The sequence below is a fragment of the Uranotaenia lowii genome, chromosome 3 (assembly GCF_029784155.1).
Source record: "Uranotaenia lowii strain MFRU-FL chromosome 3, ASM2978415v1, whole genome shotgun sequence".
Taxonomy (NCBI): Eukaryota; Metazoa; Arthropoda; class Insecta; order Diptera; family Culicidae; genus Uranotaenia; species Uranotaenia lowii.
In genome coordinates, this window is record NC_073693.1 from 69,768,739 (window position 1) to 69,795,599 (window position 26,861).

At 39.6% G+C, this 26,861-nt stretch overlaps 1 protein-coding gene across 1 annotated transcript; it reads left to right on the top strand.

Annotated features, from left to right (window-relative positions):
• Positions 1-20,815: 20,815 nt before the first annotated feature.
• LOC129758430 (uncharacterized) lies at positions 20,816-25,127 on the top strand. Its single transcript, XM_055755933.1, has 5 exons — positions 20,816-21,017; positions 23,346-23,773; positions 23,897-24,207; positions 24,275-24,709; positions 24,773-25,127. The coding sequence occupies exons 1-5, from the start codon at positions 20,951-20,953 to the stop codon at positions 25,062-25,064; spliced, it is 1,533 nt and encodes a 510-aa protein (XP_055611908.1). The 5' UTR covers positions 20,816-20,950; the 3' UTR covers positions 25,065-25,127.
• Positions 25,128-26,861: the final 1,734 nt, after the last annotated feature.

Genomic DNA, 26,861 nt, shown 5'->3' on the forward strand with positions numbered 1-26,861 from the left:
TCAAATAAGGATACTGGTAGTTTTCGTATTACTTATTTAAAAATGGATGTACCTTAATTGTGTATTATTACCTGATTGATTTTTTGGGTATTCTAAACATCGACCATTGCGGAATCCATTTTTTTGGAACACTCAGCTTATATTTGCTTGTGTATGATCCAATTGAAGAAAGCCTCCCCCAAACACAAACGTAAAAAACCTGGATGATAATATGTTTGCTTTAATGCATAGTGTTGTTTATAACAACACTAATCAAAATTCAAATATCTCGAAAACGCGTGTAAATTTTTTAGTTTTGTATTCACAAAAAATATTCTAAAGATTAAAAGAAATCAGTCCATGGTATTTTTATTGCGATATTCTGATGTATGTGTGAGATATCAAACAAAGTATGGGAAAAAATTGCAAAAATCAAATTTATTTATTTTTTTGAAAAAAGTAGTTTTCGGAAAATCGATGTTATTTCTTCAGATTGGCAAATTCTTACAAATTTTTTAATCTCAATCAATCAGAAACACCTTCCTGCACCTAATTATAAAGGTTTGGAAGAAATTGGCAAACTCGTATTGCAATTAATTAAGAATTTCAAAAATTATTTTGTAACTTTGATTGGCCATAAATTTTATAATACTCATAATAATGACTTCAAACCTGTTGTGTTGTGTTATTCGAATTAAAATGTTATTATTTCAATGAACCAATAGCTGATATTTTCATTTAAAAAAAGTCATGCATTAAAGGGTTAAATAAACTGCTGTGCATCAATAAATTGGAAATTAAATGTTTGCAAACTTCATATGGATTGTTATTATACATTTATCTACACTTATAATATCTGCCATGTGTTTTTGAAAAAAGCCCCTTGAATTCGTATAAAAGCAGAAGTGTTCCTTCCATTCCTTTCCATCCATATCATTGTTTAGACAGTTTGTAAGATACTGTAAACATATATTTTTTTAAATATTGTCTGGCCAAGATGTTAGTAAAGCAATTTCAAAAACTGGAACTCTTACGTGATGTTTGATCAGTTGTTTTTTTATTTATCAATTTAATTTATCGGCAGTAGTTCTAAATTCATCTTTATTATCTTTTTTTTTTTTTTTGTAAATTCTTTATTTGAAACGGCTCATATCTTTAGGCTTTAAGGAGCCAAACTCGTTTTGTTTAATTACAATTGTGTGCTTATATCTAGTTCACTTTTAAAGAAAAAAGAAGATAGATAGGGAAATATGAAAATAAGAAGAAATTATAGACGAAGATCAATAGCTTTTAGGAAAAGATATATTTCGAACATGTAGTCCAAGTCCATCACACCCAGCACATCTCTCACTGGAACATAGGGTGGTTTTCGTCGGGCCCGAAGGGAGTCTATCAAATTCGTTCTAGCGACAAGATGGACCTCGCACGACCAAACAATATGCTCGATGTCGTGGTAACCTTGGCCGCAACTACACAAATTGCTGCTAGCAATATTCAAACGATAGAGTACCGCGTCTAAGGAATAATGATTGGACATGAGACGGGAAAATATACGAATAAAATCTCGACTCAGGTCCAATCTATTAAACCATGGTTTAAGGCTTACCCTTGGGATAATCGAGTGCAGCCACCGACCCTTGTCATCCTCGTACCATTTGCGCTGCCAGTTGACAAGAGAGTTTCTTCGAACTAAAAAGTAAAATTCGTTGAAGGCAATTTCACGCTGGTACGTGTCGCCCCCACCTTTGCCAGAGAGTCTGCCTTCTCATTACCCTCTATCGAGCAATGAGAGGGAACCCAAACAAAGGTGATAATAAAGCGACGTTTTGATAAAGCACTCAAACTATCCCGTATCTTCTCGAAGAAGTATGGCGAGTGCTTTCCCGGTTTTATTGAGTGGATTGCTTGAACAGAACTCAGACTATCCGTTACAATAAAGTAGTGCCCAACTGGCCTTGAAGCTATACTATCCAAAGCACAATGAATAGCTGCTAACTCTGCTATATACACAGAGCATGGTGACTCGAGGCTGTAAGAGGCGCTAGATATTTCGTTGAACACTCCAAATCCTGTTGATTCCTCTATAAGTGATCCATCAGTAAAGTACATTTTATCAGCATCGACGTGTCTATATTTAGCTTTGAAAATTCTTGGAATCAGAAGGGAGCGATGTGGGACCGGGATTCCACAAATTTCCTGCTGCATAGACAAATCAAACTGGACAGAAGAATGATCGTAGTCTGGGCTACAAACACGAGCTAGAGAATACGGAGAAGGGTTTACCTGCATTGACATGAGGACATGGTATATAGACATAAATCTGGTTTGAAAATTTTGCTCAAGAAGCCTTTCAAAATTTACAATCACCAATGGGTTCATGACCTCACACCTGATGAGGAACCGGAGTGATAATAAATTGAATCGATCTTTAAGTGGGAGTATTCCTGCCAAAACTTCGAGACTCATGTTATGCGTTGAGGGCATACAGCCCAAAGCGATGCGGAGACAACGGTATTGGATACGCTCGAGTTTGATAAGGTGGGTTTTGGCAGCTGACTGGAAACAGAAGCTTCCATATTCCATAACTGAGAGAATGGTTGTTCGATACAATCTTAAAAGATCTTCTGGATGGGCTCCCCATCAGGTGCCAGTGATTGATCGGAGAAAATTGATTCTTTGTTGGCATTTTCCTTTCAGATACTCAATGTGGGCCCTCCAGGTACACTTGGAATCAAACCAAACCCCAAGATACTTAAAACACCTCGATTGAGTGATCGTTCTGCCCAGGAGTTGAAGCTTAGGTTGAGCAGGTCTACGTTTCTTAGAGAAAACAACCATCTCCGTTTTCTGTGGAGAAAACTCAATCCCAAGCCCCAAAGCCCAGGTTGATAATCTGTCTAAAGTATCTTGTAAAGGTCTGTGCAGATGAAACTCATTAGATCCTGTGACAGACACCACGCCGTCATCTGCAAGTTGTCTTAGAGTGCAGCCTTCAGAGAGACAACTGTCGATGTCACTTACGTAAAAGTTGTACAAAAGTGGACTCAAACATGAACCCTGCGGGAGCCCCATGTAAGAGGTTCTTCTAACTGCAATATCTCCGTGAGCAAAGTTCAAATGTTTCTCACAAAGCAAGCCGTATAAGATGTTGTTCAATAGAGGAGGCAGACCCCGGGAGTGCAACTTGTCTGACAAAACCTCTATTGAGACAGCATCAAAAACTCCCTTTATGTCCAGAAACACTGAAGCCATTTGCTCACGTTTTGCGTACGCCATTTGTATCTCTGAAGACAGCAAAGCAAGACAATCGTTCGTCCCTTTGCCCCTTCGAAACCCAAATTGAGTATCTGAAAGGAGGCCATTTGTTTCTACCCATTTATCCAAACGAAACAAAATCATTTTCTCCATCAACTTGCGTATACAAGACAAAATCGCTATTGGACGGTACGAATTGAAATCAGACGCTGGTTTTCCGAGCTTTTGGATAGCAATGACTCTCACTTGTCTCCACTCTTGGGGAACAATGTTATGCTCCAAGAATTGATTAAATAAATTTAACAAGCGAAATTTTGCGGCATCCGGAAGGTTTTTCAACAAGTTAAACTTGATTTTATCAATTCCCGGAGCTGAATTGTTGCAAGAGAGGAGGGCAATTGAAAATTCGACCATCGAAAAGCAGGAATCCAGACCACACCTATCTGGAGGCACATTCCGGATTATTTTTTGTACTGGTGCAGAATCTGGACTGACTTTCCGTGCGAAGTTGAATATCCATCTATGCGAATATTCCTCACTTTCATTCGTAGATGATCGATTACGCATGCTTCGTGCCACTTTCCATAAGGTACTCAATGATGTTTCACGTGATAAACCACCCACAAAATTCCTCCAATACGCTTTCTTTTTCCCTTTAATCAATTTTTTGAACTGATTTTCAAGGGAAACATATGTATTAAAAAGAACGAGAGTTCCATGTTTTCGAAAATCTTTGAATGCTTTTGATTTGTCCTTATGCAGCTTGGAACACTGCTGGTCCCACCATGGGTTTGGAGGCCTTCGAGGAACTGATGAATCTGGGATAGGTTTTGTTTGTGCGCAAAGTGCACTTTCATGTATCAGACGTGACAGAAAGTGGTACTCCTCTAAAGGAGGTAAAATATTCATAGATTCGATGGATGTTGTTATTTCGTCCGAATATTTTTTCCAGTCGATGTGTCTTGTAAGGTCATATGCCATATATGTAGAATTTGAATTGCTGACCCCATTGGTGATTGTAATTTTGATTGGCAAGTGATCACTACCATTGGGATCAGGGACTACCTTCCACTGGCAATCCAATGATAGTGAATTTGAGCAGAGTGAGAGGTCAATTGCACTTGGTCTTGCAGGAGGTTTAGGTACCCGTGTTTTTTCACCCGTGTTCAAAATTGTTAAATTGAAACTGTCACAGATATCATAGATAAGAGTAGAACGACTGTCGTCAATTTGTTCTCCCCAGACAGTTCCATGTGAATTGAAATCACCCAGGATCAACCTTGGTTCAGGCAAAACTGAACACAGGTCCTCAAGGTGACTTCGATTCACTGCAACTCTCTGAGGCCAGTACAAACTGACAACGCATAAGTCCCTTCCTCTTATAGTTGTATGACATGCAACAGCTTCAATTCCTCCCGATAAAGGGAGGTTGATTCTAAAGAAGGAATGGCGCTTGCTGATTCCCAAAAGCACCCCTCCATAAGAATCGTCGCGGTCTAGACGTATGACATTAAAATCGTGGAATGTGATGTTAGATTGAGAAGAAAGCCAAGTTTCGGATAACGCAAAAATATCGCAACTAGTTTCATGAAGAAGAAATTTGAACGGATCCAGTTTAGGAATAATACTACGACAATTCCACTGTAAAACAGTGATATCTCCGACCTCTTGGTTTAAATTAGCCATCGAGAGAGATAAACACTGAAATGAGGGGCCAAGTTTGCATCAATTGCTTCAAAAATGTCTTCACTACAGGAAGCATTGCACTAACAATACCTTTGATGGATTCAGAGATGTTAAAAAACGAGAAAATACCGTTTAGGATGTCTGTCAACTTAAACAGTCCCGACTGGGAAGATGAATCAGATAAAATCTCATTAGTTATGGGGGCCTTTGAGGTCCCTGCTGGTGTTGGATCGATTTGTGGTGAAAAGATCGTGCGGAATCCAGAGGGAGTTTGGTTTTTTTGTTTTGCAGCAAAGGTTTTTTAGGGGGGCTTATTGGACGACTTATTGTAGGGATCTTTTTGGGAATCTTGGGTGTCTTTGATGTTGTTTTTACACGTTTCCGGGAGTTCGCAACAAAAATAAATGGGTTGTCTTCATCAGTCGTCTCTTCGTTGTCAACTGGCAACACAGAAAAAATGTTACTCGAATGAGGTTGGGCCAGTGGAGAAGCGCTCTTTAAGATAGAGGCATAAGAACGTCTTGATCGTTCTTTTAAAGAGCGCTTCTGTTTATCCCAGCGACTCTTAAATGCCTCGCACGAGGAGATCTCATGAGGTGAGCCCCCGCAATAGACACATTTCTGCTCTATTGCTGAGCACGCTCCAGCCCCATGAATCTCCCCGCATTGGGGACAGCGTGGCTTATTGCAACAGTGCGACGCTGTGTGCCCCAACTTGATGCAATTTTTACAATCCATGGGTCGAGGCACGAAGAGTCGCACAGGAAGCCTTAAAACTCCGTCAATCAAGACGAAGTGAGGGAGGGCGGTACCAGCGAAGGTAACACGAAATGAGTCTGAAGGTGAGTACACTTTGACTCCGTTTACGACGTTGGCAGTTCTGAGTTGTCGGCAGTCCAAGATTTCGACCGAAGCCGAATCAAGGCTCTTAAACTTACCAACGCCGTTGGATTTCACGTAATCAGCCTCCAGACTCATCTCTGTGATCACGCCCTCAATCTCTACGTCTCGAGACCACCTCGCCAGATCTTTGGTGATCTGTACCACATTAAGAGGTTTGCCGTTCTTTTTGGGCCGGATGAAAACCACCCAAGGTCCAGCGGAAGATGAACTGTCAGCATATTTTCGGAGCCGGGTTGTTCTACTTTCAACTGGTAAAGATGAGGAATTACTTTCCTGCTGAGAAACGTGAGCATTTGAGGGACCAGCAGCATCTGGATCCTCCAGATGCTCCTCATTCTCATAAGTCATATTCTCATCATTACCAGTTGAGGGGTTTAACCCCCCGCCTTCGTTCATATTTCTGCACGGGGACACGAATGTCTTCCGTGCTAGAAATATGAACGAAGCAATCAATTATCGAAATAAAAATAGGGAAATAAAATAGAAAAAGTAAAGGGAAAAAGAATAAAAAAGAACTCACAATTGTTTTTTTTTATCGCTTCGCTTCAATTTTTTTCCTGAGTGTCCGTTAATTGTTTCGAGCACGTGGTCCTCCGTTGAAAAAAGATGGCGACGTCAATCGGGGAGCACGACCAACCAAACACCGAATCGACCCGTAGCGTAGCTCTGCAACTGGGTCACGATAATCAAGCTTGTCCACACACTGACGGTAGAAAAATCCGGATTCTTGGGCGAACAGGGGGGCGATGATGATGATTATTGCCGTAGATGGTGATGGCAAATACTTGTGGTAGCAAACCAAATGGCGATGGAAATTTTTTTTCCAATTTGTTGTAGCGCGCGAGTCTCGGCAATTGACGACCGAGCGGGATGAGCAGGAAAATCACTCCGGGCTAACAAAAATGCACTTTCGCAAATAACCGACAAATAATAACTCCGACTTGGTAAAAAACCAAACTTCGTCACAGCGGTGAGGAAACGCATCCGAACTGATCGAACGATTGGAACAGAATACAAACGTTACGTTATACCGGTCCTTAGTTCAGAGCCAATTAATTTTGGGATTCAGTTTTGATTTCGAATTCTATCTGGCTGAGGCTATAAATAAGGCTATAAATAATTCATTGAGTTCGGAATCGTTCGTTTTAATCTCAATGGTTGATTTATTGTCTACTGCGACCAAAAAACAAACTACATGGAACTTTTTGAAAAACTTGAGTTCCAATTTATCTTAACTGTTTCTGGGCTCGTACCTATAGAAAGGTTCGAGGACATTCTGGTTGGATTGAGTAGAACAATTGTTAAGACAATTAAAAAAAATCAGAATAATAATCGTGAAGAATATATTGATTTATTAACTTTAATTTTATTTGGCGCTGGAAGTGTTCGTGATATAATGCTGTTTCACTTAAACTTATATTTTTTGGAAAAATAACTCCAGGAACGACCGTGTCTGTCGCCTGGTTATTTTTCCTTGCTCATTTGTACACGACCAACAAGTGTGCGTGAGAAATGTCAAAAACAACTGTATTGGCCTTTTTGGCATAATTCTGAACTTGAGTAAAATTAACCTAAAAAGCGATCATTTTTTAAGCCTATTTTTCCTAATCCGTATCCTAAAAGTCTTTTATTCAAAAAAAAATTGTTGAAAAACAAGGGCAAATATGCACTGAATTTAGAACATTTCAAAATATCTGTTTCAAATCCATTTTCTTTGCTTTCAAAGATTTTTCACCATTGACGTTTAACCATATTCTGGAAGTAATTCGTTTACAAAATGAATCCACTCTTCAATAAATTATAACATTAAATAAGGTTCATTATAATTTTCCTTAGCCGCTGCCCAGTAAATAAGCAATAATTTCGCAGTAGCTAAACTTATTTACCGAATTCAATGCTTTTCCACAACATCAAAACGAATTTTGAATGGTAAAAGAACTTTACTGTCTTGATGCAAACGAAGTTCATTTTTATTTTCTCAAGTTTTTATTTAATTTTCATTTCTGCCTCAGTCGATGTATTTGTTATAAGCTTTATGGTTGAATTCTTTAACCACATTCGGTTAATGTGCTCTAATTCAAAAATGGTTCTTTTGTGGTTTATGAAATATATCGTGTTATTTTTTCTATCAAAAGTAGGTAATCAAAAACGACCGTGTTCATTGCTGGATGTAAAAAAAACAAATAGCACAATGCAAATGTGTGTATAATATATCGATATTTTTCCTTTTGTGTATGTGGCCGTTAGTTTCACGATTTCCCGTAGATAGCGCTGCGGAACAAGCGCCAAAATCAGCCTTAAGTGGTCAGTCTGGGTATCTGGTGTCTGCGCTAAAAGTCTAACTTGTCTAAAACTCTGTTGACAATGTTCTAAGTCTTATGCAAAGGGTATTGTTCGAAACTGTAATCAAAGATCATAGTTTTGACCACAAACATTTAATTAATTGAAAAGACACCATTTCAACGTTTAAACTATTTTATTCCAAACAAACTTTAACCAGACCTTACAGCTTTTCCGGTGAGTTTTGCAGCGATCGACAAAACATTCTTCATGAATTGAGCATTTCCGGGCTCGGCCTCAGGAGCGGCATTCGGGAGTGCCATGGCAACGACTGCAAAGACAGCGACCAGGAAGAAGATAATTTTGTACATTTTGGAGGAATTTGTTAAGCGTCGATCTACGGCCAAACAAGTGATGTCTATCTGCAGAATAGCTTCTGCTTTTATACGAAATCGATCACAAATTTGTGATTGCCACAGCTGTTTCAAACAACTGGAATAAAATCTTGTTCAAAGTGACCGACTTTTGTATTTTGCAAGAAAAATAATCCTATTTCATAAAATGTGAAACATCTTTTACTGTCAAGTATAAGATTGTATGGAAAGGTTTAGATTGTCAAAATTGTCAAGACAACAAAAAAGTTTGGTACTTAATATGAACAACTGTTTTGAAAAAAAGAAAAAAAATACTCTGATGAAATGTTTTAATAGCTGTTGTTTAATTTCAAACTATGGTTTGTCCTCTACAGTGTTTGGTATTGAAATATTCCATATAAATTTTGTTTAGACAGATGCTGAACTAGAAGAGAAGATACAATGTTTTTTATATAGCTTGTTATTCAAGCGTATTTCAATTTGCGAAAACTGTGTCGATCGTAAACTGAAAATTTACGCTTTTGAAATAAATGCAGAATTATGATAACGTGACACACATTTAATAAACTTTTAATAATGTTATCTATTCTTTATTGAAAATTTGGAAAACATATTACATCCAAAGTAACATTTGAAATATTATAGCAGTCTGCTAGACCAAGTTTTGGATTCCTAAGAGGCTTAAAGATTCTCACAAAACAATCGGTATTAAATACTTAAGCATGCTTGGAAGTAGAACTCTTTAATCCAATTTCGTATTCTGATTGTGAATCTTTAATCCCGATTTTTAGTCTTGAATTTCAAAGCATTAATTCTGAATTTAAACTTCGATTTCGAAATATTCTATTATTATTTTATTCAGCATTCTGTATTTTGATTTCTGAACTTTACAATCTGAATTCTGTTTAAGACTCCAATTCTGGATTTGAGTTTTTCTTTCAATTTTTTTTCAAAATTCTAAATCCGTTTCCGTTAAATCTTTAGTGCTGATCCTGAAAACTTAACTAGAATCCAGGATCAGAACTCATAATAAGAATTCTGCAACAGAGTTCTTTCTGAAAATATTTTTCCCTACTTTGACTTTATAACAGCTATTTTGTAAAAGATTGTGGTATCGTTGTAATAATCAATAATTTTCATATTTATTTTTTAACTACGCATAAGCTTTGCGTTCGTTTAAGGTTACCCAAACAAAGTTTGGGTTTCTAAAGTTTAAAAAAATCAACTACTTATTCAACCATTTCAATTATCAATTAAAAGTGATGTTATTTGAAAATTGAATGAAAATTTAATTGAAAATTTCGTATACTTTTTTTGTTTTCAATGTCTTTGTTCTCTGGAAATTAACCGCCTTTAAACATTTTTTGTTTATATTCATGTTTGTGCTATTTTGTTTAATATATTTTTAAAAAGAAGTGATAGTTTTGAAAAATAATCCTTGTTATTAAACAGTATTTCTAAATTTTCATTATAATTTTTCTTCTTCCGTTATTCATCAGCTTACATCGGATATTACTCTATTCCATTCGTGTGAAACATCTGTTTAAACTTGACTCAAACCAAAAATATCGATCGATTTCGTATAAAAGCAAGAGCTCATCTCCGAAGGTCATCACATCTTTCAACGAAAAGTAGAGCTTCAAAAATGTTCAAAGTAAGGTACACCGGGGTAAGTGTGGACGCGGGGTAAGTGTGGACGATGGCTATAAAAACAATACTGTGCACTATTTTTTCAAACTTTTGATGCAGAATGTTCAATTTACTTGTAATCTATCAAATAACTGTGAAAAAGATACGATTCAGACAATAACGGTTGTTTACAGCGACTTATTCGGAATTTTCTATTTTCAACTACGATGAAAAACTCTACATTGAAACAATCCTTACATTCCAAACAACCAGTTAGGAAAAGAAACGGCGGTTAAAAATTAAGAAAAAAGAGTTTGTTTACAAAAAACTAAAATTTTGTCTCCAACCCCTACCTGGGGTAAGTGTGGACGGCTTTAAAAAGACTTGATGTTTACACATTTTTTCAATTTTCTGTCCTTCATCCTTTATGAGTTGTATTATTTAGCTATATTAAGCATTCGGATCATGAAAATTTGAGTAAAGTACATATTTGTTCTGTGTTTTTGATGAAATCGGATCTCGTGTGTTGTAACATAAATTACACACTATAATTATAGTATCATGAACTTTTTTCAAAATTTTAGACGGTTCGAGCAATAAAGTAACGTATTCAACCAAGAAAACACAAATTTTTTGAAATTTTCCTGAGAAATCAAAGGGAAAATCTACCGTCCACACTTACCCCATAAAGCGGGGTAAGTGAAGACACCAGCCGTCCATAACGATTTGCGTGATAACTTTTTTCGCTTTGCTTCTATCGAGCTCATCTCTTCAGCTTTTGTAAAAAACATGTTCTGCATCACATTGAACGTCAATTTGTAACCGATAGTTCCAAATGTACTTGTTGGCTTCGCCACAATAGTATTATAATACCTATCTAGTCAATTTATTTATTTCCCAATTTCCTTGAACCACCTTAATCACAACCTTCGTTTACCACGAGGCCTTGTGAATGTATAACTGTTATACATTCATGAGTGCCGGTCGTACCTGGTTTGAGATGCGCGCGTTCCGCGGCGCTGAGTTCTTGGTAACCGGGTTTGAACATCCTCAGTAACTACCTCTGTCGGTCGCTGGCCGAAGCTGCTCATGGAGACGGAAACCGAGTGGGTTGAGCAGTAGTATTAGCTTTCGGGAATTTGTATAAGCTCTCTCTTCTCACAACTTAAAATAACTTTCGATGACCTATTGTTAGCAATCTTTGTTCTTTCGGTTTGCAACCTTCGACGAAGGAACAAGTGCGCGTTTAACGTCCGTGAAAAGGTCAGAATTGTGACCATGTGCTTTGGTGAAGATTTTTAATGTTCTTTTGGTTATATTCTAGGCTCAAATACGGTTAATAACGTTACAAGTACCGTGTAAAAGTACGTTCACAGTTAAAAGAACGATTACAACAGAAATAGTACGGTGTATTTAGCTAAATCTAATGAAAGTTAAAACCACATGTATAAGATACGTTCACAGTTAAAAGAACAATTGCAACAGAAATAGTACGGTGTGTCAAGCTAAATCTAATTAAAGTTAAAACCACAATAATAAAATTATTGTACCGTTATAGTGAACGAAAAATCAGCGTAGTCATGCAAAATTAAAATAAGCGTGCTTTATATACAACAGAAAAAGGTAAATTAAAAACTATATGTACAAGCGAAATGTAATGTAGAAAAATGTATTTACATATAACAAGCGTATAAAATGTGCTTTGGGCTTGCTATTAATAATGTTTGTGGGGCAGGTCCAAACAGGGCCTTTTTTTGTTTATGTGCCAGTCAACGACTGGATCTATTTCCGCAGGAGCCATCGTTCCGACGAATCCTTCGCCGATTTCGGGGCAGTCGACCCTCGAAAGACACATGTTCGAAACCAACCACTGCGAACATAACCCCAAACTGGACTACATCAACCAACAAATCTAACCGCAAACCGAAGGTACAACATCGAAGCGAATTTCTATGCTGGTTCCGAATGCTGGTAGAAATTCGTTACAGCTGCGTCTGGGCCAGCAAACTTGTTGGATTGGCTCAGTTCCTGGAGTAGCCGAAGCCGAAGGTTTTTGGAAACCTGAAAAAGCCCCCACAACACCAACTAAAACAACAAATTATACGCAAGTACAAATAATGTGACGTCACAAACATATATATGTAAAAACCTTAAAAGTAACCGTTAAAATTGTTAAAATATAGGCCTAAATTATGTACACAAAGCTCAAAGTCGGTCTTATCAAATATAGCCTTGGGTTCTTAAAAGTTTTCACCATTGTCGGGTTTTAAAAGTTCGAATACTCGAAAGGAGTCATCCAAACCTTGCTCGTCGATTGTTTCTTCCCTAAGGTCAAAGATTGCTATATTTTGCTTTGGATAATTTAAATTTCCGGAGGTACGCCTCTGTCGATGCTTTTGGTAACTTTGTGAGATCCTACGAAGAATCCTATGGACCGATAGTGGAAACAGCTAGCGACAGATTTTGTTTTCCTATCCCTCGGTTCCCTGCGCATTGAGAATTCACGTTGTCGGTTCTGTGCGCATTTGAGATTAGCGACCCTGTGGTAACATCAACTCCCAACCAACATATTTTTCCCCTATCCCGAGTGCTAGCGGGTAACAAATTGGCGCCCAACATAATTTTGTTTTTAAAAGAAACTTTCTTAGCTTCCCTACCGAGGGGAAAATAAACAAAAGTAATACTTTTTTCTATATATATTTATCGTTCTTCAAACGAGTGCTGAAAGATGGATTTAGATTATGATTCTCAGTATAAGAATATTCTTAGTCACCACTTGGAGCGTGATGAAATGGAGTACGAACTCTTGATAAGAGCTGTTAAATGTAATAATTCCGAACCAAGAGGTGCCATCCTAAGAAGGCTGCGAGAACGTTTGAAGGAAGAGAAAGATAAAAATATTTCAGATACAGATTTCCGTAGATTAGAAACGTCTATTGATGACGAGATTAAAACTATTGATCAAAACCTTAACCGTATACGTGACATTTTGGAAAAAAGAGTCAAATTTGATGGGCTTAAGCAAAGCTTAAAGACCCGTTTAATTCACTACCTGTTCCGAGCTAGAAGAGCTCAAGACCAGGCTGAGAGTGATCAGGATTTAAACGATCTTGATCAAATCACATCAGTAATTACAGATTTACTGAGTACTTACTTTTCCCCCTTCCCTACATCTCAAAATATTCGTGATGAAGTGAGCCTTCAGATTGCTCAATCGTTCTCTAATCTTCACCTGACTCCTCTAGCTGGACCATCTACCTCGGAAAATAAGACCAGAAGTAGGAAGAAACCACGAAACCGTAGAAAACCTAGTAGATCTGGAGCAGCAAAAGAGAGAAGAGAAGGAGATGTCGAATCAGGTGTAGAAGAAATCGAAAAACCCGGTAACGTCGGCGTAAGTCGGTCATTGAAATCGATACGTAGTAATGAATCTCAGAACGATAAGCTAAAAGTGCCCCCAGGGTATCCACCGATTTGGAATCCCTACGCGTTTCCCCCATACCCGTATCCATGGCCACTTCCTGGCACTTCCGGTGAACATAAAATTCAAGAAAAAGTCATTCAAAAGATTCAACTTGATCCCAACCATTCATCGAAGAACCGCAAATTGAAATATGATTCATCTGACTCGCTTTCTTCTAAGGACTCTATGCATTCGGATTCATCGTCAGAACCAGAACAAAATAAATCTCGTTCTAGACAAGTTCGGTATTCCCGACGGAGATATCGACCTGTCTCAGAATGGAATTTATTTTACGATGGTAGAGACAATGGTCAGAAGCTTATGAAGTTCCTTAGAGAAGTCGAGTTTTACGCTAAGTCTGAGCACGTGTCTAAACGAGAACTGTTTCGTTCGGGAATATATTTGTTTCGGGACCGCGCTAAAACATGGTATATGTCGGGTATTGAGAACGACGACTTCGCTAATTGGGATGAATTGGTTAGGGAGCTTAGACATGAATTTCTTAGTCCAGATCACGACCACGTGAACGAGATACGCGCCACTTCACGCAAGCAAGGCGCTAAAGAATCTTTTCAAGATTACTTGTCCGAGATGCAAAAACTGTTTAACGCGTTAACGAGACCAATTTCTGAACGCAAAAAGTTCGAAATTGTATTCCGTAATCTTCGCTCTGAATATAAAGGACACGTCGTATCGTCCGAGATTAATAATCTCGCTGACCTAAAGAAAATCGGTCGTCAATTAGATGCAGTTTATTGGTTTAAATACGCGAACCCCATTCCCGAACAAAACGTGCGTAGTCGTCCACAAGTCAACGAGATCAACCGCGGCGCGAAACCAAAGTCCAACCCGCCGGAGGACTCGAAAAGATCAACCAAATCGCGAACGTTTTACAGGTCTTCGAGAAACGATAATGAATCATCAGGAGAAGAAATGCAAATTAACATTTTTCGCCGAGACAATACAAAAGTAACGAAACCCGACACCAGAAAGAAACCACAACCGAAAGGCTTACAAGCATTGTTAGAGACCTATGTGCCTCCGAAGAATGGCGTATGCTATAACTGCCGTCTCGCAGGACACTCCACCGTTGACTGTACTCGTCCCAAACATCAGTTTTGCGAAAAATGCGGTTTCTACAATGTCCAGACTTCGGACTGCCCGTTCTGCGCAAAAAACGAGCAGTAGACGACCTGGAGGGGCAGGTTTGTCATAACGGTTTCCAAAATCCCCTTAATCCTAACTTGACACAGCATCTTACCAGTCATGGGTTTATTCCCATAACTGAATCCTCTTACGATTCCCAAGACACCCGATTAGAAGAATTGTTCATCCAACTAAAAGGAGATGACCGTCCATTCGCTGAAATCATGGTTCTAGGTTGTCCCATAGTGGGCTTACTCGATAGCGGGGCTCATAGAAGCATTTTAGGAACGAACGCAGAACAATTCGTCAATAAACTCAAACTCCGAATTTTCCCTTCTAATTTAACGGTTTGTACGGCCAGTGGGCAAGAACTACCAATTTCCGGTTACGTTAACTTGCCAATGACCTTCAACGATACCACCAAAGTTATCGAAACGCTTATAGTACCCCAACTCAAACGACGCCTGATTTTAGGCACCGATTTCTGGCGGGCATTTGGAATCGTTCCACACCTGCAATCAGTATCGGTTGATGAGCTGGCGGGGCTCGAGGACTCCTCAGAGTTAACCCCGGCTCAGAATTCCCAGTTAGACAAGATCAAATCACAGTTTAAAGTGGCCGTTGATGGCAAGTTAGAATGTACATCGTTAATATCCCATCGTATAGAACTGACTGATGAGGCGAAGAAATTACCACCAGTTCGAATTAACCCTTTCCCAACTTCACCTCAACGACAACAACAAATTAACACCGAACTAGATAGAATGCTAGAAGCCGGTATAATCGAGAGATCCTACAGTGATTGGGCTCTTAGATTAGTTCCGGTAGACAAACGGGATGGTTCGGTTCGCCTGTGCTTAGACGCGCGCAAACTGAATGAAAGAACCGTTCGGGACTCCTACCCACTTCCTCACGCGGACCGTATACTCAGTAGACTCGGGCCTTGCAAGTACATATCGACCATAGATCTTTCACAGGCTTTCTTACAAATACCACTACATCCCAAGTCGAAAAAGTATACGGCCTTTTCCGTACTGGGTCGTGGGCTGTTCCAGTTCCGTCGGGCTCCTTTTGGTGCTGTTAACTGTCCTGCCAGCCTTTCGAGACTAATGGATAGGGTACTGGGGTCCGGCGTGCTGGAACCGAACGTATTTGTCTATCTAGACGACATCATAGTCGTTAGCGATACGTTCGAGGAGCACCTACGGTTCCTTCAAGAAGTGGCATCGCGACTAAGCCAGGCAAACCTGTCAATCAACCTGGATAAGTCTAATTTTTGCGTCAAAGAAGTCCCATATCTGGGGTATATATTGACCCACAACGGTCTTCGTCCAAATCCAGATAGAGTAGAAGCTATTCTCAACATAGTCCAACCCACCACGCTTAGGTCCTTAAGAAGATTCCTAGGGATGTGCAACTACTATAGGAGGTTCATAGCCAACTATAGCGAAGTTGTACAACCTCTAACGGAACTTCTTAAGGACAAACCTAAGTCAGTGAAGTGGAACGATAAGGCAGAAGGGGCCTTTAAGAAGATTAAAGAGCTTCTGATAAGTGCACCCATTCTTAAAAATCCTGATTTCAGCAAACCTTTCGATATCCACTGCGACGCTAGTGACATCGCAATTGCGGGTGTATTGACACAGTCACATGAGGGGGTGGATATGCCCATCGCGTATTTCTCCCAAAAGCTGGGTGGAGCCCAGCAACGCTATTTTGCAACAGAAAAAGAAGCACTAGCTGTCTTGAATTCGATTCAGAAGTTCCGCTGTTATGTGGAAGGTACTGCATTCACGGTCTACACAGATGCCTCAGCCCTCACATACATTCTTCGAAGTAGCTGGCGTACCTCGTCAAGGCTCTGTCGCTGGAGCATTGAATTGCAACGTCATGATATGCAGGTCAAACACCGGCGAGGCGTAGACAACGTGGTACCTGACATGTTATCCCGGTCGATTGAGGTCCTCACTGCTCCAGTGACAGGCCAAGACTGGTATAGCAAAGTATACAAAGGGGTGCAGGAAGAACCCGAACGCTATAAAGATTTCTCCATTGAGAAAAACGTCCTAAAAAAGTTAGTTTCCTCTCAAAACGATTCGTTAGACTACCGGTTTAGCTGGAAGATATGTGTTCCACCGGAACACCGAGAAAAAGTCCTCGTCCAAGAACATGATGACTCTCTGCACCTTGGGATCGATAAAACGATCGCCAACATCAAAAAGAAGTACTACTGGCCTAAACTCGCACAAGACGTCAGTACTCATGTTCGACGATGTTCTATTTGCTTACAATGTAAACCTTCCAACCGCTCACAGCAACCAGAAGTAGGTTCCCAACGAATAACAACAAAACCGTTCCAAATTCTAGCTTTGGATTACATCCAGTCGCTTCCAAGAAGTAAATCTGGAAACACCCATCTTTTTGTCACTATGGACCTCTTCTCGAAGTTTTGTTTGCTGTTCCCGGTTCGTAAAATATCATCGCAACAAATCTGCCAAATCCTTGAATCCTCCTGGTTTCGCCGGTACTCTGTTCCAGAGTGCATAATAACGGACAATGCACAGTCATTCCTCTCGAAGGAATTCAAAAATCTTCTGGACAGATACGGTATCCAACACTGGGCTAACTCCCGATATCACAGCCAATCGAATCCTGTCGAGCGGCTTAATCGCACGATTAACGCGTGCATTAGGACATATGTTCGTACCGATCAGAAATTATGGGATACTCGGGTACCCGATATCGAATTTCTACTCAATAATTCTCCGCACAGTGCAACTGGGTTTAGTCCGTACAAGATTCTTTTTGGACATGAAATTATAGACCACGGAGAACAACATCGCATGGATCGAGACACAAACGTAGTTTCCGATCAAGAACGGGTTTCTAAAAAGAAAGAAATCGATGAAAAAATCTACGATCTGGTTTATAAAAACATAAGAAAACACTTCGATAAAAATTCACAATACTACCAAACGCGTAATAAAACATTCGCCCCTGTTTATTCAGTTGGACAGGCGGTGATGAAACGTAACTTTCGTCTCTCTTCAGCCGTAGACAACTACAATGCCAAATTAGGTCCTTGTTATGTTCCGTGTCGCGTATTGGCCAGAGTTGGAACCAGTTCGTACGAACTGGCCGATGAGAACGGCAAACCGATCGGTGTATTTTCCTCTGCTGACTTAAAACCAGCTGACCCCTGAAAAAATAAAAGAAAAATCCACAAAGAATCATATTCATCAAAACACTATTTCGATCTACTTATCTGATGTAAACAGTGACTAGAGCCAGTCAGGGCTCAGCCTGTAGGAAGCTTCCTGAAAAAGAAAAAGAAAACAATTATTAGTAATGGTTATTGCAACCAAGCTTTCCGGAAATGTTTAGCTCCCTCCAGATCATCGAAATGATTTGTTTTTATGATCTTTGGAAATCGCGCGACCCAAAGATCACAAAAGTGACTTATTTCAGCTCTTTTTATCACCAAATCCAATTGAAACTTACCTTTATCTTCATTTCACGTACAGCCATCTTCCGCATTCAACTTTTTGTTCATTCGTTCCATATTTGACAGTTCACATTTTAGGATAAAAGCTTGTGTTGGTGAGTGACCAATCTAGAGCGTGCTTTGATGTACGATATATACAAGGCAAGGTTGCCAAGTTTACGGATTTAATTGCAAATATTTATTTAACATAAAATTTTGAAAAATTAATCATTCCCAATAAATTGGATACTCTGATCTAAAGAAAATGAACTAAGTTCATTTTCCTCCGGAAGAATGGGGTAATGTAACCGATAGTTCCAAATGTACTTGTTGGCTTCGCCACAATAGTATTATAATACCTATCTAGTCAATTTATTTATTTCCCAATTTCCTTGAACCACCTTAATCACAACCTTCGTTTACCACGAGGCCTTGTGAATGTATAACTGTTATACATTCATGAGTGCCGGTCGTACCTGGTTTGAGATGCGCGCGTTCCGCGGCGCTGAGTTCTTGGTAACCGGGTTTGAACATCCTCAGTAACTACCTCTGTCGGTCGCTGGCCGAAGCTGCTCATGGAGACGGAAACCGAGTGGGTTGAGCAGTAGTATTAGCTTTCGGGAATTTGTATAAGCTCTCTCTTCTCACAACTTAAAATAACTTTCGATGACCTATTGTTAGCAATCTTTGTTCTTTCGGTTTGCAACCTTCGACGAAGGAACAAGTGCGCGTTTAACGTCCGTGAAAAGGTCAGAATTGTGACCATGTGCTTTGGTGAAGATTTTTAATGTTCTTTTGGTTATATTCTAGGCTCAAATACGGTTAATAACGTTACAAGTACCGTGTAAAAGTACGTTCACAGTTAAAAGAACGATTACAACAGAAATAGTACGGTGTATTTAGCTAAATCTAATGAAAGTTAAAACCACATGTATAAGATACGTTCACAGTTAAAAGAACAATTGCAACAGAAATAGTACGGTGTGTCAAGCTAAATCTAATTAAAGTTAAAACCACAATAATAAAATTATTGTACCGTTATAGTGAACGAAAAATCAGCGTAGTCATGCAAAATTAAAATAAGCGTGCTTTATATACAACAGAAAAAGGTAAATTAAAAACTATATGTACAAGCGAAATGTAATGTAGAAAAATGTATTTACATATAACAAGCGTATAAAATGTGCTTTGGGCTTGCTATTAATAATGTTTGTGGGGCAGGTCCAAACAGGGCCTTTTTTTGTTTATGTGCCAGTCAACGACTGGATCTATTTCCGCAGGAGCCATCGTTCCGACGAATCCTTCGCCGATTTCGGGGCAGTCGACCCTCGAAAGACACATGTTCGAAACCAACCACTGCGAACATAACCCCAAACTGGACTACATCAACCAACAAATCTAACCGCAAACCGAAGGTACAACATCGAAGCGAATTTCTATGCTGGTTCCGAATGCTGGTAGAAATTCGTTACAGCTGCGTCTGGGCCAGCAAACTTGTTGGATTGGCTCAGTTCCTGGAGTAGCCGAAGCCGAAGGTTTTTGGAAACCTGAAAAAGCCCCCACAACACCAACTAAAACAACAAATTATACGCAAGTACAAATAATGTGACGTCACAAACATATATATGTAAAAACCTTAAAAGTAACCGTTAAAATTGTTAAAATATAGGCCTAAATTATGTACACAAAGCTCAAAGTCGGTCTTATCAAATATAGCCTTGGGTTCTTAAAAGTTTTCACCATTGTCGGGTTTTAAAAGTTCGAATACTCGAAAGGAGTCATCCAAACCTTGCTCGTCGATTGTTTCTTCCCTAAGGTCAAAGATTGCTATATTTTGCTTTGGATAATTTAAATTTCCGGAGGTACGCCTCTGTCGATGCTTTTGGTAACTTTGTGAGATCCTACGAAGAATCCTATGGACCGATAGTGGAAACAGCTAGCGACAGATTTTGTTTTCCTATCCCTCGGTTCCCTGCGCATTGAGAATTCACGTTGTCGGTTCTGTGCGCATTTGAGATTAGCGACCCTGTGGTAACATCAACTCCCAACCAACATATTTTTCCCCTATCCCGAGTGCTAGCGGGTAACAAATTTATCATAATTGCTCCACTGCTGATTTTTTTATGATTTTTTAAAGTTGAACTATACGAAAACCCGTCCACACTTACCCCGGTGTACCTTAATCTTTTTTCTAGTTGCTGTAGTTGCAGCTATTGCCATGGCACTCCCAAATGCTGAACCTGAAGCCGAGCCTTTAAATCAAGCTCTTTACCTCAAATTAATTGGGTAAATAGTTGGAAAACTCATCGGAAAAGTTGTCAGAACGGGTTTAAATCGGTTTGGAATAAATTAACTAAAAAGTTGAAGAGGTTTTGTTTTGTTTGATTAGTTTGATTATAGCTTCGAACGATATCCTTTGCATGATGCTTAAAAATTTTGTCTCACGTTTCCGTTAACCGAACAAAATTTCATTTAATGAAAAAATGCGCCAAAACTTGCTCAAAACATTGCGTACTACTTTCTTCAAGGAGCACGTTCACACATTCTGCAAATTCTAAATGAGTGTCTTCAGCTTTCATTTCACCAGGCAGTCCAAGAACGTGCATCGGAATCACATAAACGGAGTGCAGTTTACAGTCGGGCGTGAAAGGTGAATGATGCGAGTTGACGTGTAAAAATAATTTGTTACGGAAAACTAATTGTTGCATGTAGTTATAGTTGTTGTGTACGGTCTTGAACGAGCGGGCAACCATGGACGAATTTGTGTCCAACACGCTTAAGGCGTGGAAGTTACAAAATCTTATCGACACTTTCAAAGGTAAGGATGTAAAATTAATTTGCAGGATTTTGCATTGCGTTTGTTTTGCACTTTTGACAGCGAGTGAGTTCACAGTTCTGCACTCGGGTAGGTAAGTTTACCCAGTTGGTAGTGTGGGTGAGTGAGCGATGAAAACTTGTGTGCAACTGAGCGCACTACATCGCGCACAATAATCGTCCCTTAAGAAAAACAACTAGGTATTGTCAATTGCATGAATTTTTAGACTATTGAGAGAATCTGATTTGACAGATAACAATTCCGCACTCACTAACACCATCACATTCTTTATATAAACTATGATGTGCTAAAAGTTGAAAAGGGACTATATGAAAAAAGGACCAACATTAGAGTTCAGTTACTTCGAATTATCTCTACCAAAAAATCAACTTTCATACGCACCGTTGCCGTCTTTAAAAAACTGCGCAGATTGCACCTATTTAGACCCCCGTGCAAATAATTTTCGCGCAGTAAAATCTGCTCAAAGACCTATTTAGACAATGACACATATCGATATACTTTACATCTTTGGATAAAATTAAATTAAAAACAATTGCGACTGGTTTGTCAGTAAAAATTTTCAGTGAACCCATTATTTTTGGCTAATTTTTCAGTAATTCGAAAAACGCCTGAACAATGCATGATTTATTTGTCCCACTTACATTCTTGCATCCGAATGTACAGAATGCATTCTGTTTTCTGTTCGTTTCTTCTCATTTGTTGGTCGGTCAATTTTCGTTATTAAACTCCTTGGTTCGCATTTCATCATAATTTTCGCATTCGCATTTCATTTGGAAATGTGATTCAAAAATCAGAGGCGAGCAACGGTTGATTTGAAAAACTGACACGGGTTGTCTATGTGTGCGTCAGTGCGAAAATATTTCTGCGTGGAAATTATTTGCACAGGAGTCTAAATAGGTGCAATTTCCGCAATAAATATTCATTATATTTTATTTGTTCAGTTAAAAAAAAAATTATATGTGATTCGAGTCTTGCTCCAGATGTAAATTGAAACATGAAAAATCGTTAGGTATACTGAATTCAAAATTGATTGTTTTGGCACTTGCACCCATCTGATCCTGAGGGTCTCAATTATAATTCTCTAATGTTTAATACGAATTTTTGGCATGTACGAAATTGACATTGCATTGGTCATAAATAATAATGCCTACTTGTTTTCGCTCTTGTGTGTTAATATGACACTACTGGAAGTTTGGCGGCTTGTAACTTTATACGAGTGCATCCCAACAGAAATAATCTTCCGGGACCCTAATGAAATCTTCAATTTTGCATTATTACTATTTTCAGGGCCTTATTACATAAGACGAGTCGAGTAACTCGACTTGACTCCAGTCACTGTCGAGTCGAGCGAAATGTCGTTTTACGGTAGTCGAGTGAAACAACTGAGTCACGAACGTTCAAGCAGTCGACTCAATCGAGCTAATCGACTCGACTCGACTACTGTAATACCAAAATGGTTCACTCGAGTAAAATGACTCGTGACTCGTCTTATGTAATAGGGCCCATATACGCTCTTAGAAATCCTAGACAAACAACTCCCTAATCAGATCTTGAGTGTAAATTTTGTACTCTTATCTCTCATAACAACAATTGTTTGATTCGTACGAAATTTATAGTTGTATTACTCAAATATGTTTCTCAGACAATATTTAGTTAAAACTTTCATTTTTGGTTACTTTGGGGCCGTTTTCACATACCACGTGGGAAACTTGGGGGTGGTGTATGGACTTTTCAATCAACGAACCGTCAAAATTCTTTCAGTTGCATTATAATGACATAGACAAATTTTGAAAAGTGAGTTGGAAAGTTTACGTTATGTCCGGAAAATTTACATCAAGTAATTTTAGGAAAAGGCGAAAATGTCTTGACCAATTCGGAGGGCCTGATATCAGGAAAATAATGTATCAGTCAGTTGAACAATCCAATCATCAGATGGTTTCTCGATTTCAAGCTGCACTGCATAATTTGGATGAATATTTTATTCCACGACGTTCCAAAATTTTTGAACGATAGAAATTCCGACAAGCCGATCTGATGGAAATCGAAGCTATGAACAAGTCAGACTGCGGCAGTTACCTGAAATTTGTGACATGATAATCAATCGAATCATGTTTACAACTAGATTTCAAATCGTCTGAAGATAATCGTATTTCAAACCTACTCTCACCATATTTGGGGCCAGATTTTTAAATTTTATAATTCCGAATTTCAAAATTGTTGTTTTATTTAGTTTTTTTTAAATTTTATTTGTTATCCCTAGTTTTGTAATTTTCAATTGTAACCATGATAAATACATCAATATTTTCACAGATCAAGAGGTCGACGAAGAATCTTTCGGATTTCTGACCCCGGAGTTAATAACTGAATTGATACCGAAAATAGGGAAGCGTGCGATCTTCATAGCGCGTTACACAGACTTCAAAAGACAACTCGAAACGGGCCTCAAACTGTGCTCGACCTCTACCCAAACAGAACCGTTATTGGAAGTGCCACCGATTACGCCATCGGATACCTCGAAAAAGCCACGACTGAATCCTTCCCCCAGGGATGAACCTTCGCCGGTAAGCTCTATAAGCACCCTGAGCTGTTCCCGCAGATCGACACCAAAGGTTGAGGAGCCTGAAACAACTAATCCTAGATTGACGGTTTTTAATGAGTCATCTTCCTACGAAATATGCATCAAAGAGGAACTCCAGGACGAAGAAATTTTAGTGGCAGACGAATCGATTGAAGATGAGGTTTGTATACGATTTCTTACTACATTTCGAGATTTTTTCAAAACTTAACCAAAATATTCAATTTATTTTGAGCCTTCAGTTTTTCCTAAATTATGATTGAAATTTTTAATCATGTTCTAACAGCCCGAAACCGATCCTCTTCCGGATCAGGAAATTTCAATCATCGAGCAAACATCGGACAAGAATAGTTCCAACGAAATACTGGAAGTCACAGAATGTTATGCACCATCACCCAAACGATTCAAATGCAACCCGGTCGAAGTAAAAGGCATCAATGATCCCACTAGACCTAGGGCAGACCGTCTGCGGGACCTTCTGTTGGCTACTCGGAAAACCCGATCGTTGGTCGGCCTGAACGTCCTTACGAAAAGCCAACGACTGGACGTTTGCGGCGTGCTGATCCACTATCTGGACCAAATTCGTTCCGGAAAAAAGTAAGTCTTCAGATTAGAAAAAGTAGTTGACACAAAATGTTACTTATATCATTCATTCTCCGTACAGACGAATACCAACGTCGGATTTCTTCTACTGGGCTCAGGCCATTGGTGAACTGTTCTCCGGGGAGGACCCCCTTTTCTATGTCGGCTATCGGGACGATAACTGCCGGGAGGGCAGAACAGGGAAACTTCACCAGCAGTATAGTTACTTTCAGCGCCGCCGCAGGGCTAAACAATCGCAAAAGAAATCGACGCCAAACAGCAGCGGTAGTGAACCGATGGTTACTCTGGGAGAATCCTTCGAAGAGTATTCGATGGAGGGTTTCACAGTTTCCACTAGTGATCCAATGCTGCAGCAAACAATCGCCGAGTTAAACGAGCTTTTTGGATCGTGCTTTTTACTGAAGGATTTGGCCAAAGCAAAGGTTTTGTATGGGACCCAGAGGAATGATTTGACCGCTAACGTAGTGGATTACCTGATGGAAAAATACGGTGGACCGTAAGCAAAAAAAAATTTGGAGGGGTTTTACTCATAAACCTTATGCTTTAATTTATCTTTAAGAATATCGTCGGAACATTTTGAGCTGTGGGCCCGGGCGATTGGGACGGTTTTCCCGCAGGAAAACGTTGGTACCTATTTTCGGCGAAACCCGATGGCACCGGGTCGAACCTACGGTAAACTGGTCGATCGGTATGGCTACATGAAACGGAAAAATGGACATAAGTATGGCTTTGGGCAGAAAAACCGGGGAAGAAGAAAGTCAGCGTTGATGGTGGAAACCAAAGTCCTGTGGGACAATAATCCTCAAACCGCAACAGAATGGCCGGAAGATGTTAAACAAGCAAATATGTAGATGTAATTGGACGGTTGATGAAATGCTATCGATCAAATAAATTTTATTTAACTGTTAACTGTATCGATATGAAAGTTTTTCTTTAAACATTAACTTTTATTTTTACGATAACTATTAGCAAAACGCGTGTGGTTTATGAGAGTGAAGTGAACATTTATTTCAAACTTAATGCATAGCCTACTAAGTGACAATTACAGGTTACTTATTCAACAACCCCCTCATAAGCTGAATTTTCTAAACCTAGGGCTCTGGATGCTTCGAAGAATTTAGGAGCTCGAATGCCTTTCGTTAGGACATCTGCTTTCTGGAGATTGGACGCAAAGTGGAATATTTGAAAAGTCTTCTTCTCAAGTTGCTCCATTACGAAGTGATGTCTTAGATCGATGTGTTTGCTTCGGGGCGAGCATCCTATTTCCTTCTCAGCTAGATAAGTAGAACTTCGATTGTCACAAAGTAGTGGTACCGGTTTGCCTATTCCGAAGACCTCCTTCCGGAATCCATGCCACCACAAAGCTTCTTGCGTAACTGCGGACTGCGGCTTCTGTAGTAGAGAGTGCCCCAGTCGGTTGTCTTCTGCAACTCCGTGCTACAGATCCTCCAGCAAACAGGAAAGTGCATCCAGTAATGGACCGTCGAGATTCTGGGTCATTGCCCCTGTCAGCATCACTGAAACCTTCGAAAACTGCTTCTTTTTGCTTCCGCTAGACCAACTTCTTCGCTTTCGATTGTACAGGAACCGTAAGATCCGTTTCGCTGCAGTCCAGTGTGCCTCACCTGGATTCGAACTGAACGTGCTAACCATGTTGGCCGCATACGCAATGTCTGGTCTCGTACACTGCGCAACAAATTGAAGACCACCAATGAGCTCTCGAAAAGGAACCTGCTGCATTACTTGCTTCTTCTTTTCGATATCCGGGTACATCGATTTTGACAAACGTTGATTTGGATCCAGTGGAGTCGAATCCGTGTTATCATTTTGAACCGCTCCAACCATTCGTCGATGTACCTTTCTTGGTCCAGCGTAATTGCGTCATCACGTCGAATAATCCTTATGCCAAGGACCTGCTTGACCTCTACCAGGTCTTTCATCCGGAACATGGACATCAGCTGCTTCTTCACTTCTACAAGTCTGGCTTCGTCGCTCGGGAATATGAGAAAATCATCAACATAAACCACTAGAATCTGCTTTCTGCCGTTTTTTGTAGTATACAAACGGATCACGGATCGTAACTGGAACGTTTCAAGCCAAGTTTTTCAACTCAGTGTCCAGTTTCAAGTTCCATACTCGGCTGGCCTGCTTCAAACCGTACAGCGCTTTTCGGAGACGACAAACTTTCTTGGGATTATTCTTGTCCACGAATCCCTCGGGCTGCTGCATGAATATTTCCTCCTCGGAAGCTTCCTCTGGAGGAATGCTGTCACCGCATCCATCTGGTGAACGTGCATCCCAAACTGTGCCGCCACTGCCAGCAGTGATCATAGTCCACGCCGTGGACTTGGTAGAATCCTTTTATAACGACCCTCGCCTTTCGTCTTTCAACCGTACCGTCGCCATTCATCTGGGTCTTGTACACCCATTTACTTTTGAGTGCCTTTCTGCCGGGTGACAGATCGGATAGGTCCCACGTCTCGTTCAACCCCAAAGCTTTAATTTCTGCTTCGGAGACGTTGAAAAATTTCAGAACGTAGGTGTTGTAAACTGGGGTAGCACGGATACAAGAATAAATAACACGTAGTTACTTAACACTACATATTAAAAATGACGATTTATTAACGAGATAAAATACGTCGCGACTA

Bases quoted from the DNA above. Each gene is read 5' to 3' on its own strand.
- LOC129758430 (XM_055755933.1), top strand. From the start codon at position 20,951: ATGGACGAATTTGTGTCCAACACGCTTAAGGCGTGGAAGTTACAAAAT. The intron at 23,774-23,896 runs GTTTGTATACGA...ATGTTCTAACAG, and splicing joins ACGAATCGATTGAAGATGAG to CCCGAAACCGATCCTCTTCC. The intron at 24,208-24,274 runs GTAAGTCTTCAG...TTCTCCGTACAG, and splicing joins CAAATTCGTTCCGGAAAAAA to ACGAATACCAACGTCGGATT.